The 13,914-nt window shown below is 51.6% G+C and overlaps 7 protein-coding genes across 7 annotated transcripts; 5 read left to right on the forward strand and 2 right to left on the reverse strand.

Moving 5' to 3' along the window:
• Nucleotides 1-413: 413 nt before the first annotated feature.
• Nucleotides 414-980, forward strand: AYO20_08034 (hypothetical protein; the record flags this gene model as incomplete). Its single annotated transcript, XM_022646316.1, has 1 exon — nucleotides 414-980. One exon carries the CDS (start codon nucleotides 414-416, stop codon nucleotides 978-980), a length of 567 nt encoding a protein of 188 aa, XP_022497711.1.
• A 588-nt stretch (nucleotides 981-1,568) lies between these two features.
• On the forward strand, nucleotides 1,569-2,676 carry AYO20_08035 (KRR1 small subunit processome component; the record flags this gene model as incomplete). Its single annotated transcript, XM_022646317.1, has 3 exons — nucleotides 1,569-1,628; nucleotides 1,676-1,948; nucleotides 1,999-2,676. 3 exons carry the CDS (start codon nucleotides 1,569-1,571, stop codon nucleotides 2,674-2,676), a joined length of 1,011 nt encoding a protein of 336 aa, XP_022497712.1.
• Nucleotides 2,677-4,410: 1,734 nt separating this feature from the next.
• Nucleotides 4,411-5,928, forward strand: AYO20_08036 (hypothetical protein; the record flags this gene model as incomplete). Its single annotated transcript, XM_022646318.1, has 2 exons — nucleotides 4,411-4,733; nucleotides 4,803-5,928. 2 exons carry the CDS (start codon nucleotides 4,411-4,413, stop codon nucleotides 5,926-5,928), a joined length of 1,449 nt encoding a protein of 482 aa, XP_022497713.1.
• Nucleotides 5,929-6,908: 980 nt separating this feature from the next.
• AYO20_08037 (hypothetical protein) lies at nucleotides 6,909-7,391 on the forward strand (the record flags this gene model as incomplete). The annotated part of the gene is made up of 1 exon (XM_022646319.1): nucleotides 6,909-7,391. The coding sequence occupies one exon, from the start codon at nucleotides 6,909-6,911 to the stop codon at nucleotides 7,389-7,391; it is 483 nt and encodes a 160-aa protein (XP_022497714.1).
• Nucleotides 7,392-8,142: 751 nt separating this feature from the next.
• Nucleotides 8,143-10,296, forward strand: AYO20_08038 (hypothetical protein; the record flags this gene model as incomplete). The annotated part of the gene is made up of 1 exon (XM_022646320.1): nucleotides 8,143-10,296. The coding sequence occupies one exon, from the start codon at nucleotides 8,143-8,145 to the stop codon at nucleotides 10,294-10,296; it is 2,154 nt and encodes a 717-aa protein (XP_022497715.1).
• Nucleotides 10,297-10,610: 314 nt separating this feature from the next.
• On the reverse strand, nucleotides 10,611-12,364 carry AYO20_08039 (hypothetical protein; the record flags this gene model as incomplete). The annotated part of the gene is made up of 2 exons (XM_022646321.1): nucleotides 10,611-11,290; nucleotides 11,992-12,364. The coding sequence occupies 2 exons, from the start codon at nucleotides 12,362-12,364 to the stop codon at nucleotides 10,611-10,613; spliced, it is 1,053 nt and encodes a 350-aa protein (XP_022497716.1).
• Nucleotides 12,365-12,926: 562 nt separating this feature from the next.
• AYO20_08040 (hypothetical protein) lies at nucleotides 12,927-13,611 on the reverse strand (the record flags this gene model as incomplete). Its single annotated transcript, XM_022646322.1, has 3 exons — nucleotides 12,927-13,006; nucleotides 13,060-13,474; nucleotides 13,543-13,611. The coding sequence occupies 3 exons, from the start codon at nucleotides 13,609-13,611 to the stop codon at nucleotides 12,927-12,929; spliced, it is 564 nt and encodes a 187-aa protein (XP_022497717.1).
• Between the last annotated feature and the right edge of the window lie 303 nt (nucleotides 13,612-13,914).

Genomic DNA, 13,914 nt, shown 5'->3' on the forward strand with positions numbered 1-13,914 from the left:
CCCCACCATGTGGAGGCAATTTCCACGCGTGAGGCTCGGAGGATTCTATTCCTGTCATCACTAACGCTCTCAAGTGTTTGTTAGCTGCACACAGCGTGAGGAATCTACTTTCCGCAATGAATCCTTACTCATAGAACATCGTCGCCCACGCTAAACGGCACTTTCGTCCGCCCAAATGTCCCTCAAACGACGTACTCACGAGCAAGCTTCATGGTGACGGATTGAAACATAAATACAAGGTAGGTGGTCCCCGAGTAGGAAATGTCCCCCCAGCATACAACTCTTCACAACAACTTTCTACAGTCAAATCGACCTTATTTTCGCGCTTTTTAACTCAAGTCGCTCGTTGAATTCTTCTTTCTACCCTCTAGTTGGATTCCGACATATTGTATTGGCCTTTACCAAGACTCAATATGAAGTCATTCGTTACAGCATCTTTGCTCGCCCTTGTCGGCGCCTCCGCCGCCGCTTCTTCAAACCTCAGATTCGCAAAGCGCAACAACCCTGATAACAGCTGTGGAGCCGATCCTGGGTCAAGTGCTATTGCCAACGCCATCAATCAGTGGAACAGTGATGTTGTCACGGTCAATGGATTTCTGGAGCAGGCCGCATCTTTGGACCCTACCACATTGATGGCGGACCTTGCGAATGCCTTGACCGCCGCCCAAAATGAACCCAACCAACTCAACATCCTTGCGTGCGAATCAGACGTTGCAGGAACACCTGCACAGGATGCAGCGAACGACCTCTTCAATGGCTTTGAGAAAAATGTCCTAGTTCCACTAGGGAACATCATGGCCAACGCGGGCGACTCAAACAATGTCGCGACACAACTTCAGACCATCAACCAGTTCCGATGCTGCCATGTTCTTCCGGACCTCGATACCCTTTGGTCGGGCACCGCAGAAGATGAGGGTGTTGCGAACATCGCGCCAATCTCTGCCCCAAGACCGAGTACCTGCGCGTCCATCAGCTGCTAGACACCTTTGCTTCCCGAAGGTGTAAGCGGGCCAGGACACAAGCACGAGGGTGGTAAATCACATCTGTTAGATGACGACGAACACGGGTTTTGATTCTGTCGAGGTCTGGGATGGTACTTTAGGACATATCAAGCGACAAGGGGCCTAGGGAAAGGTAAGGCAGGAATGGCGCAGGCTGGATTTGGGCGGACTCCGATGTTACACAATTTGAAGTTTGGCACAAGCAGAAGATACTCCAGGTTGGAAAGAATGCGAATGACTTAGTTGCTACCTCTAGAGCTATAGGTACTGAGTACAATTTATCATCCCGCAGAGTCATCTCATCCTTCCACCACTGATAAAAGTGCGTAGATTATTCGTATTTGACCCTTGGGCAGAATATTTCGTTGTAGTGGGAAGTCGCTGACGAGCCAATCAGCCTTGGCCATTTTCGGAGCCTCACCCGTGGATTCTTCCGACCGGCTTGGCAAGATTCTGCTGCCAAAAAACCGCAGTCTCCAAATGTTCAAAGTGACATGACCGATTCGATATCGATTACCTTACAACGTTTGCGGACAAGGTCGCAGAGCAATCAGCACAGACGTAGCTATGCCTTCAACATATAAGAAGGACAAGCCGTGGGACACGGACGATATAGACAAGTGGAAGGTCAGCATTCTTTGCCATCTGTCTTGCCTCCGCTAACGTTTGCGCAGATTGAAGAATTCAAGCCAGAACATAATCTTGGTGGCACATTCGCAGAAGAATCGTCCTTTGCGTGCTTGTTTCCGAAATATCGCGAACTCTACCTGAAGCAGGCCTGGCCGTTGGTGACCAAAGCGTTGGAAAAGAGAGGCATTGCGTGTACACTCGATCTGGTTGAAGGTCGTATGGAAGTGCGCACCACCAGAAAAACTTTTGACCCTGCCGCAATCCTCGATGCCCGAGACCTCATCAAGCTCCTGGCCCGCAGCGTACCTGCTCCACAGGTGAGTCCTGAGTTGGAAAGGCCTTCCCTCATGTCTGACAGTTTTTCTAGGCTATAAAGATCCTCCAAGATGATATGGCCTGCGATGTCATTAAAATCAGAAATCTGGTCTCGAACAAGGAGCGATTCGTCAAACGCCGACAGCGCCTCCTTGGACCGAACGGCTCCACGCTGAAGGCTCTTGAACTTCTCACCAACACCTACATCCTCGTCCAGGGAAACACAGTCAGTGCGATGGGCGGCTATAAAGGTCTAAAAGAAGTGAGAAGGGTCGTAGAAGACTGCATGAACAACATCCACCCTATCTACCATGTCAAAGAACTTATGATCAAGCGAGAATTAGCAAAAGACCCTGCCCTGAAGAATGAAAGCTGGGACAGGTTTCTACCAAACTTCAAGAAGAAGACTCTGAGCAAGAGACGGGTTCCTCACAAGGTTATTGACAAGTCCAAGAAAATTTACACGCCATTCCCGCCGCCTCAAGAGAAGAGCAAGGTTGATTTGCAGATTGAAAGTGGTGAATACTTCCTTGCCAAGCAGGCCAAAGAGAGGGCCCGAGAACAAGAACGGCAGGAAAAGCAGAAACAAAAGAAGGAAGAGCGGCAGCGGCAGCGAGAACAGGCATTTGTTGCTCCGCGCGAAGATCTGGTGCAGAAAAAGGCGAAGCGGAAGACTGTGGATGAAGATGACGATTCTAGACCAAAGAAGGTCAAGAAGATAAAAGGATAAGCAACCCTTACGACAACACCTTGGCTTGTGTATTCCAGATCGAAAAGTCAGCAACCACTTGACCGCAACATTCATATCACTGAGAAACCCATTTCTTGTCCCGAAGCCAATAGTTGGAGTCGTTCAAGCGCACGCTGCACGCTCCAGGACGAATTGGTCCTCGTCCTTACACGTCCCAGCGATATCTCAAGATATAAAACTTCCGAAGAAACAATGCAAGCACTCCACCACGTTTAGAATGCGCACTCCCGGAGACCGTCACATTTCTCTTCAATCACTAACAGTGGACGTGATTGGTTCGAGTTCAGAGAAACGACTTGCTATCTTCAAGGAATTTGGAGACGGTGCTATGCAGCATCTCCGAACCCTCGGCACACACAACGACAACGCAGGAGTCAATGACCGTTCGGCTATCGGGGGCGAACCAGAATTTCGTCAGAAGCCGACGTTTTGAGTTTGTATATCTCACGCCTTGCGGTTTTCATCATAGTGATTCCCCGCAAAATTCAACCTTTTCGAAGCACCACTGCGCTTTCTTGGCTCTGGGATGGACCCATCGGGCGATGCTTCGAAATCATCCCCTTTCTCAACCGCCTATAACTGCACACTCGGCACATCGCATTTGCTTGTCACAGGAAGCTTCACCCAGGCTGGGGTGGACGTCAATAGCCGAATGTCGTGATGTATCAGACTATGCCAGATCGGAACAAGTTGTGGCCGTTATAGGTATGCTGTCGCCTTACGATCTAGACCTCAACGTCTACTCCTGCAGATTCTGACCGAGAGAAGTCTTGGATTTCAAAAGTATGATCTGTTTTTCTCCGGCACTGGTTGGTGGTGCATGCGGACAAGTACAATTCGAAATCTAGGCTGCATCATCAGGTCAGCCATTGCCGGAGCGGAGCCCGTCCCAAGCCTTCTGCGGTCTCTTATTGGCAAGTTGTTCGCCAGCCGCTACGATCCCTGGAGGGGCCTCTGCTGGGGGGGCAAGAGGCCGCTACTGAGCACGAGAGAAGGGATGTATAGATTGCCAGGGCTTCGGGGAAACTCGAGCTTAGAGAAAGGCCGAAGCTGCATGCCTGATCCAGGGGAATAGTTTCGCCGCTCCGGGGAGTAGCCTTCTGTGGGTGTCCGCCACATCCACCAATCAATGCAGCTCGCTCGAATTGATATTGAGGAGACAAGCTGGGCAGACTCGTCTGGTTCGAGCAATGGTCAAGATCTCCACTTATCTGGTATGGGGCAGGTCACAACTTGTTGCCATGAGGGAGCAACGTGCAGACAACTTTGCTAGAACAGGTCAAGCGTTGCGACATGAGTCCGGTCGGCCAAACTCACCTTATCAAGTGTTCGCGACAATTCTGCTTCACAATGAACCATGACCGGTACTGAAACTCATCAGACGTATCCGAACCAGCGGTCTTTGAGAGAAGGTTCAATTCTCTCCGCTAGAGACAGGCGTGGCCCTCGCGGGGAGTATATATGGCAGCCAGCCATCCCTGCAATGATCTATTCATCATGATCACCAACAAAGTTCCTCGATCCAGACTCTTCGTTCTTCAGACTTTACGGGACCCTTCGCTGTTGGCTTCACCCAAGCACATTCCCCGCCTCCGAGCTATATAATCCTCGCACTGTCCATCTATTTTACGCTGGACCGCTTTCAGCCCACGTTACTCGACTCTTCTCCTCTGCCGTGAACCAAAGCCTAGTACATTACTTTCTTGAACCACCATGGATCACGACTCAGTCGAACGTCAGCCGTCCAACGCTGATTTGATTACTGGTCAACAGCGGCGCAAGAGTGTGGCCAACAAAGGCTTGACGGGTGCTTCGGCACTTACTGTCCGACAGTCTATCTTTCCCATCACCCTAGTCACATTGCTCTTTTTCCTCTGGGGCTTTGCATATGGTCTGCTCGATGTGTTGAATGCCAAGTTTCAAACATCCCTCAACATTACAGCCGCGAAGGCAGGAGGCCTCCAGGGATCCTACTTTGGAGCATATTTTATTGGGCCTCTGACATATTCTGGCTGGATTGTCCGTCGATTTGGCTAGTAAGTCTTCCATTTGGGGGTTGGTTTGTGGTTGTGACAACATCAAGCGATACTAACCTGTATTTGTAGTCGTTGGACCTTTATCACCGGTCTGTGCATCTACGGTGTCGGTGCCTTGATGTTCTGGCCCTCGGCAGTCTATAAATCCTTTGGCGGGTTCTGTGGCTCTTTGTTCATCGTAGGGTCCGGGCTGTCGACGCTGGAAACGTCTGCCAACCCATTCATCGCGACTTGCGGACCCCCGAGATTGTCAGAGTTCCGCCTTGAGCTCTCACAGTCGTTCCAGGCTGTCGGATCTGTTGTGGCCCCTCTTCTGGCTTCGCGTGTCTTCTTCAAGGACACGCAGTCTACCGACCTCTCCCACGTCCAATGGACCTACGTAGGCATCGCAGCCTTTGTCTTCTGCCTAGCGGTTGTCTTCTTCTTCAGCCCTCTCCCAGAGGTCACGGACGCCGACATGGCTCTTCAGGCGGAGCAATGCTCTGACTTGACCGGATACGAAGAAAAGCCCCTCTCGAAGCAATACAAGCTCTTCTTCGGAGTCGCCGCGCAGTTTACATACGTCGGCGCACAGGTTGCGGTTGCCTCTCAATTCATCAGATACGCCGAGGAATCGGCCGGACTCTCGAGCGCCAGCGCTTCTGACCGATATGCCATCGGTCAAGCACTCTTTGCGATTGGGCGGTTTGCTGCAGCCGGATTGTTCATGTTCGTCAAGCCCCGCCTGGTTCTCATGCTGTTCATGACCATGATCATGGTTTTCATTGCATTGGCGATTGGTATCTCGGGAGAAGCCGGTGTGGCCTTCCTCTCCCTTGTGTTGTTCTTCGAGTCCTGTATCTTCCCTACCATCTTCACTCTCTCCATCCGTGGATTAGGGCGACACACCAAGAGGGGGTCCTCATGGATTGTGGCCAGCGTTTCGGGTGGTGCCTTGTTTCCTGCGCTCACTGGCCTCGCGGCCGACCACATGTCCTATCACAAGGCCATGTGCGTTCCCTTGGTCGGGTTCTTTGTCAGCTTTGTGTTCCCTATCTACTTGAACACGGTCTGCAAGAGAGAGTTGGACGGTTTCCGCGAAAGCAAGATTGGCTACGTTGATGAGCGACGAGGAACCATCATTGGCGACATCAATGATCTCGAGGCATTCGAGGTTATGGAGAAAAGAGGGTCCGTGAATGTTGAGAAGGTGTGAAGACGGTACAATCAAACAGGAGGAGAGGAATGGTTGAGTTCATACGTTGGAGGGCACTTGTGATTCTTTATCAGGGCGCTATTGGCGGTGGGAAGAGATGATATGCCTAAATGATACCAACATTATTGTGCACGATCTTGACATTTCTTCCATCTAGCTCGCAACTCCCCACGGCATTCTCGTTGCAACTCAATCCCTCACTTCCCAGGGTGCGTCCTCGTATTACGAGTGTCTATGTCGTCCATCACCTTTCCAATGTTGAACGGGAGATTGTGGGTGGAAAGACTCTGGAATGTGAGCTCATCGTTTCAAGCGGGGTCGGCGAAATGAAGGTCTGACAAGAGCCAGGAAACGTCGCAGATAGTCATGAGGCATTGACTTGGTGTGGTCTTCTCGTATCCCGGCTCATCCAATCCAATTGGACGTCGACCCTGTATACATACAAGTCAGAACATGATTGGGTCAGCGGTACAAGGGTAGCACCAGTCGGATCAGACTAGCAGGGAACAACAAAGAGCGGGGTGGTTCTGGCCAGCTTGGTCAACACCGACTCGTCTTCTGGCACCCATCTGGATCTTTTATCGTCGAAGCACATGATGAGTAGTTCTCGAACTGACAACCCCGATCGATTTGCCGTAGACTCGGAAGGCATATTTACACTTGCCCAGACCAGAGGTGTTGAACTCGACCCAATGGGCACCAAGGGTCCCTGAAATGTCGGCTACACAAGCATGTGTGACCATTACAGAATGGTGATGCCTCTTGACGTCCAAGGTCAAGTCACACAGCATTTGACCAAGACATGGATCTGCGGCATTGGTTCGCGTCGCGCGCCTTCCAGCTGGGCTGGAGCTGAAGTGGGAAGTTCCGCTGCTCTACATCGAGCATCAATTGCGTTCAGTTCAAACCTGCTTTGGACTTGGGGAGACTTCTTTCTGTCTTCACAGTAGCTCCAAACCAAGCTTTACTCTGCTCCCATCATGTACGGCCGCGACCCTTACACCTTCATCAACGCCTCACACGTCCCGGACGCCGTCCTCGGAGTGATCACGAAGATTCTCATATCCTGGGATCAAGCATGCACGGACTACGAATATGTCAACGCCTTCCACCCTGATGGCATCCTGCATGTCACCCCTCAGCCGGCTGTCAGCGAAGCAGCCATGAGGAAACTACACGACGACATGATTCATTCGAACAACGGTCCCATTGTGTCGCTCCAGCATTACCTTGACCGAGTCTTCCTCATGTCCGGCGCACCAGATGGGAAGGCTGAAGTCGTTTTCACAGGGAAACTGACCAGTGTATTGAAATCTGGGAAGGAGGTCACCACGGATTTTGCCACCTGGATCGTGGCTCGCCCGGACATTGCTGGGGTTCTGAAGGTGGAGTTGCTGCGAGTGTTTTCGGACACGAGCGAATTGATGATGAATATTGGTGAGATGATGGCGGCACAGAGCTAGCTTGAGTGATTGTGCGGGATCATAGGCAGGCGAGGGATTGGGAGGTCTGTTGTGGTGGAGGAACAAAAGCACGCAAAGGACACCTCGCAGAAGGTGGCTCGTTATGAAGGCCGAGCTTGATCAAAGCGAGATGCGGAAGACATAATATCTAGCAGAGGCATTTATATCGAGCAAAGCCTCGTGGCCACCATGTTCCTGACAAGGCTGTGGCAAAGGGGGGATAAACAGCGAGGCGCAGATACACCGGGATGCGGATGCCCATGATGCAGCAAGCAATTAAAGAAGGGTACCGTCAGTAAAGACAAAAAGAATGTTCCGAATTCACCCTTGGCACTCATAGTTGGTTCCATCCGTTCTGCAGCCCATGATACAGCCGTGCAATACCACGGAGGGATGGGGGAGATGCCAGAGGGAATGTATAGCGAGGAGCTGGCAGTGGAGAAGTGGTGATGGCCTCTTTGCCTACGCCCAGAGCCTGCGTGCCTGTGCCTGCGCCAGTCACTTCATACCCCGCAACCGCAAGAGGAAATTTTTCGCCGGACCAACCTGCACTCAAACATCAGACACATCCCTCGTCTGTCCAATCAAGGCTCTCTCTGTTGATTGTCCAGACTCTATACCTGTCAGGCAATTTTCCTCCGCTCCATCTTTCCTCATTGCATGAGGCTCACGAATCCCTTATATCTACACCATCACTCACGTATTATCCTTTAGCCAACATGAAACTACAAGTCACCTCGCAAATCCACCCATGGCCTCACGAGCCGTCGAGGTCACGTCGATTCCTCAGCTCGTTAGGCTTGTTACCACAAGCCTGCAACCCGCCTCAATCGCAGACTATGTGGCATTGGTCATTGCGGCCGTGATTGTTGCGGGATACTTGACTAGAGGGACGCTGTGGGATAAGCCAGACCCTTACAGCCACATCTACTTTGAACGACCTCAACAGCGAAATGGCGTAGCGAGCTCGCAAACCCCATCACAGCGCAATATCGCAAAGAAGCTGTCCGAAACCGACAAAAGAGCCGTTGTCTTTTGGGGTTCTCAATCAGGGACAGCAGAACGTTTCGCCAGTCACCTTGTGAAAGAGGTGCAATCGCGGTTCGGGCTTGGTGCGCTGTCTGCCGATCTTTCGGACTACGACTCGGAGTCTATCACTGAACTATCGGATGGTCGATTCGCGATCTTCATCCTCTCGACGTACGGCGAGGGTGATCCCAGCGACAATGCCAATGGCTTTTGGGACTGGATCAACCGTGGATCACCGCATTCTCTTTCGAACCTACAATTTGCTGCGTTTGGTCTCGGAAACAGCAACTACAAATACTACAACCGCGTCGTCGATGTGGTGGTCGAAGCATTGACAAGGAAAGGAGCAACTCTCCTCTTACCGGCGGGTAAAGCAGATGACGCGGAACGTTCTACCGATGAAGACTTCCTTTCATGGAAAGATGACCTCTTCGCTATGTTCAGGAGTAAACTGGGGATGGAAGAACGTGTGGTCGAATATCAACCTAGCATTATTGTCACCGAAGACGATTCTCTAGCGCTCATCGACATCCATCAAGGCAAGCCCACGCATGCCAGAGACAACCTCAAAGCCGCTGCAGCATGCTCACCTATTCGGCCACTGTCAATCACGAATTCGCGGGAACTCTTCCAGAATTCCGAGCGAAATTGTGTCCACATGGAGCTTGACCTTGCGGAGCATCCTGAGATTCACTACAAGACGGGCGATCATCTTGCCGTATGGCCCACAAACCCGGAACCAGAAGTTGAAATACTCCTCTCGGTTCTGCATCTACATGATCGTCAAGACTTTCCGTTGATCCTCAAATCTGTCGATGCCGCAACTAAGCTCCAAATTCCGACCCCTACAACAGTCCGTGCTCTTTTCCACAGATATCTGGAAATATGCGCCCCAGTATCGAGGAGCACCATCCAAGGGCTCGCTGCCTTCGCTCCGTCACCCCAAGCAAAGCAGCGAGTCCTTGAACTTGGCCAAGACAAAGACCTTTACATGTTATTCCTGAGGAAGAACCACCTGACGCTAGGTCGGCTACTCAAGCTTGCCAGCCAGGGGGAACCATGGGCCAAGCTACCCATGGCTTACTTGATAGAGGCTCTGCCTCTGATGCAACCGCGCTACTACTCGATCTCGTCAAGTAGCGTGCTCAGTCCACGAAAGGCCGCGATCACTGCCCTCGTCGCTTCGGATCATGTCCCTGAAAATCCAGAGCAGAAGATCCTGGGTGTCACATCCAACTATCTCCTTGCACTATCGCAGACACATCCTGCCTCTGCCACAGCAGATATACAGGCAGAGAAGGTCACCTCTCCACAGTACGACCTCCTTGGCCCTTCTAACCTCCTTCACGGCACCAAGATCTTCGGGCACGTCCGCAAAAGCAAGTTCAAACTCCCCATCCAATCCAGCTGTCCCATCATCATGGTCGCGGCGGGGACCGGGATCGCCCCCTTTCGAGCCTTCATTGCCGAGCGAGCAAAGCTCCACGCCATCGGAAAACCTATTGGGAAGATGATGCTGTTCTTCGGCTGTCGCCAGCCCCAAGAAGACTACATCTATCGTGACGAGCTGGAGCAAGCTCAAGCCGCGGTCGGCAAGCACGTCTTCCAGATCGTCACGGCCTTTTCGCGCGTGCCCGGCCAAGACAAGGTCTACGTCCAGCAGCGCGTGCGAGAACACGGCACCCAAGTTGTCCAGATGATCGAGGAGAAGAGTGCAAACCTGTACATTTGCGGGCGCGCCTCGATGGCGAGAGAGGTCGGGTTCAGTCTGGGTGAGACGGTGAAGGCGCTGAAAGGATGGAGCGATTCCGAGGTCAAGGGCTGGACTGAAGCGCTCAAGCGGACGGGCAAGTGGAGGGAAGATGTTTGGGGATGAAGAAAGGGGTCTCACACACAAATTAGAAGAGCGTTCTCTCTCTCTGTGTGTTCATTTGAGACGTGTCATTGAGATTTCACACCGCACATGCTGCCCTTGTTCAACGAGTGTCCGACCAACGCACATTTATATAGATGAGGTAAAACGACAATTCGAATCAAGGTGCGACCTGCAATACAACTGTAACTCTTTAAACGCTACGTATAAGCAATGTCAGTCGTGTTCAGGTCTGCTATATTAATCACAAATTCACCAGGCCGTCTCCCTCCCCCTTAATATCATGAGAGACAATCAAACATAATATACAACACCAATCAGAAAAACATCAAAGGGATCATAGAACCGCGCCACACGTCGTTCACTTCGTGAAAAAGCTCCACAATCCGCGGATGCCAACCGCCCAAGCCACCTCTGAATTGATGGATCTCGTTCTTGACATCGAGATGGCTGAACGCCTCTTCGTTCTCCCCGGCAAGAGAGAGTACCTCGAGCCCACAGTGAAAGATATACCGCACTAGGCCACAGTCCCGTTTGACTTCTGTGTGGCGTCCATTGACACGAAGACATTGCCTTCTTGTGCAGAGCCATGGCTTCTCGGAAGCCGCGTTGATGAGGTACAGGCCGTGGGCGAGGTAGATGGAGCGTTCAATTGCCTTTGGTGAAGCGACTTGGGCTTCCTCCCGTTCCACCGTCTTCTTTCTCCCCCACCACTGCATGCGGTTGGGCGACATATCCTTGGACGTCAACCACTTGCTCTCATGTTTGTACCGTTTCAGGAGACTGCTCTGAAGACTATGAAGTGCAACCCCGTAGTCAACGAGACGCGGATTGCGGCTGCTACCAGAAACACCTTGAGAGAAGACCGCAATTCGGTATGCTTCAAGCTCTGCAAACAGTTGGGCGATGTCACCGTTGACTCCTCTTCCGCAGAAACCAGCATGCTCCCAGAAAGCCATTCCAAATGGCTCGTCCGTTTCTCCTGGCGTCAAGGTGGCTAGAATGCTGTCAAAGGAGCAATTACCATGACTGAAGCACTAATTGTCTGGGAAATATTGCCGGTCGACGTCGTCAAGGAGAATTCTGCAGAAACGATCCAACACGTTCGGAGACTCCACAAATACCTCCATGTGCCGAACGTGATTTCGCCATTTTGTAACCTCTCCACGAAGTCTTTGTCTCCCTTCATCCGCACAGGCAAATTTCGTAGGCGATGGAGCATTGCTCGTCAACTGCAGCTGTTTCGTGATATGAGGGTCGTGCATCGTGGCAAGCAAGACAGCCAATCTCGTACCCAGCAACTTGAAAAAGGGCCTAACGATCCGAGGGCACGCAAAGAGACTTCGAACTGCAAATCGGTCTGCCGTTCTTACGCGACTTTGAGTATTTTGGTCAAAGGCTTCGCCGAACAGGAGTGAAAGTGGCCGCAGCTTCCCCCACGCCGAAGTGAGCAAGATCGAGCGTTCAGGGTCATAATGGAGAGGCCTAGGAATATGGACATCTGTTTGTTGCTGAACATCATACAACGACCCCATGGACAGCGAGTCCAAGGACCAACGACGAAACGGCATAAGTCGAGCAAGTCCTCCACTTCTGGATGGGATGTGTGGTTCGGGCGACGAGGGTTTCGCGAATAATAACAATGCAGCTTGGTGGGTGCTCTGCGAGTCGGATTAGTAACAGGTAAAGTAGTTATACCATGTTGATTCGAAACGATCAGGGACGTGAAGAGGGATCTGGGCACAGAAATATAGAAGACATCTGCCCTTACTAGTGCTTTGGGGTGAGAATCTTCGGGTATTTGAGGATCTGAAGGAGGCTCAGGAAGATGGTAAAGGACCAGCGAAGGAGGAAAGGACGGGTCATGGTTCAGCTCGGCATATCCGGTGGACTGGTCACAGATTGTCGCTTGAACAAGGACGGAATTTTCTGCACCTGGTAGGTTACGCAAAGGGATGGTGTCGTATCTCGCATATTGCTGGCTGTCGTTGAGGCGATTCAGGTAGCCTTCTGGATCAAGAGCATATGCTAGTGGTGCTGAGGGTTGACTCGGTAAGATGAAGTGATCCATGTCTAGAGTTGATACTCGGGAATTTGCGCGACAATGACCGCGTTTCGTCGAAGAAGGGAGGGCAAAGGAGAGTAATGACCGAGAACTCACGAGCTAAGTGTAGAAGATGAATAGATGCGTCATATAATCGGGCGTGCTGGAGATGACAGATATAAGCCTTGCCGGCCTAAATAAAAAGCAAAGGGATGAGCATTTGAAGCTGCTGTTGTGATGCAAAGGCAACATTTCTGTTCGACCAAAGGATTCCGGTAGACATGAAAAAGGCAGAAGAGGGGAATCCAGGCTCAACTGATGCAATGAATGGCAAGCACGAGCATCTCGGCTGCCTCCATGCAAATCTATTCGTGATACTCATCTCCTGTCCAATCGACGAACAGGTCAAGTCGCTGAATCGTTACATGTGATCGAGAGCGCTGGGTCGCGGTTGCAGAAAAAACGCTGAAACGGCACTGTACATTCCTGCGGCAGTCTATCTTCCATGATACTCAAACCCAGCTGTCAGGGATTATTTAGATGTGAAGGAAAACGTGAGAAAGCCGGTCACCCAAAAAGTGGCCGTTCATCATTTGCCCGGGTATTTGGCCTTTCCGAACGAGAAGGGTACGTAACGGTACTTGATCATATGTTGGATCTGTCGTCTCACTGGGATGCAATGTCAGCGACGGCACCCGCTCGTGGAGGATGGATCAACTCACTAGTCAGGGAGAAGAGGATCAGCCAGTACATAACGAGCACAGGCCAGAAGACCGGCAGGTTGAAGATCTCAAACCAACTGCAGAGAAAGCTTATGGTGATAGCTCTTGTTGCAGAATGCCAGAACTTGAACTCGGGCAGCCTTCTGATAAACGGCCTGAACTCGTCGTCATTCTTGGTGGGCAGAGATGAGCCTTCACCATCCTCGAGTCCCTCGTCCTGCGACAGGCTGGGATCGAATTTGGGCTGAAGGAACGCGAGGAAGAGGTTGAGCAGGTAAATACCCAGACAATAGGCGACGATATACCAGCCTTGAGCGACAATGATCCGGAGGAAGAAGAGAAGGAGGAGGACAGCGGTTGCCGACCATCGGTAGGCGACGTAGGGGGTTGATTTGTCGAGATAAGTTTGGTATTGCTGCAGGAGATCTTTGTTAGCGGCCTGGAATTGTTTCCCCTCTTGGTACTCGGAGTGCCAGTTCATACCCTTAGCAGCTTATTGCTCTGTGTACTTATGGCGTCGAAAGGGGTAGTTTCCGGCTCAGGTACGTCCATAGTGGCAGCGCTCGTCGGTAGTGTTGAGGAGATATAGGGCCTGCGCATGCAGTTCAGGCGCGCTTGGGGACAAGGTATGGAGAGGCGCGCACAAGTTGAGGATGTCTGTTCCAACGAAGAACAAACTCGTCGTAGAGTTAGAGACGATATTTGGCGACGAGGAATGAACTAACAATGTGGCGAGATGTGTTAAAGGGGGTGAGGAGTCTGTTTGTTGAAGCCACGTCGTGTTTTTCACTCGTGGCAGCCGTTCATAAAACTTGGGAGCGGAGGCTCCAGAGCGCAGGGCAAATGTCAAAACTG

The sequence above is a fragment of the Fonsecaea nubica genome (genome assembly GCF_001646965.1).
Source record: "Fonsecaea nubica strain CBS 269.64 chromosome Unknown Scaff60, whole genome shotgun sequence".
Taxonomy (NCBI): domain Eukaryota; kingdom Fungi; phylum Ascomycota; class Eurotiomycetes; order Chaetothyriales; family Herpotrichiellaceae; genus Fonsecaea; species Fonsecaea nubica.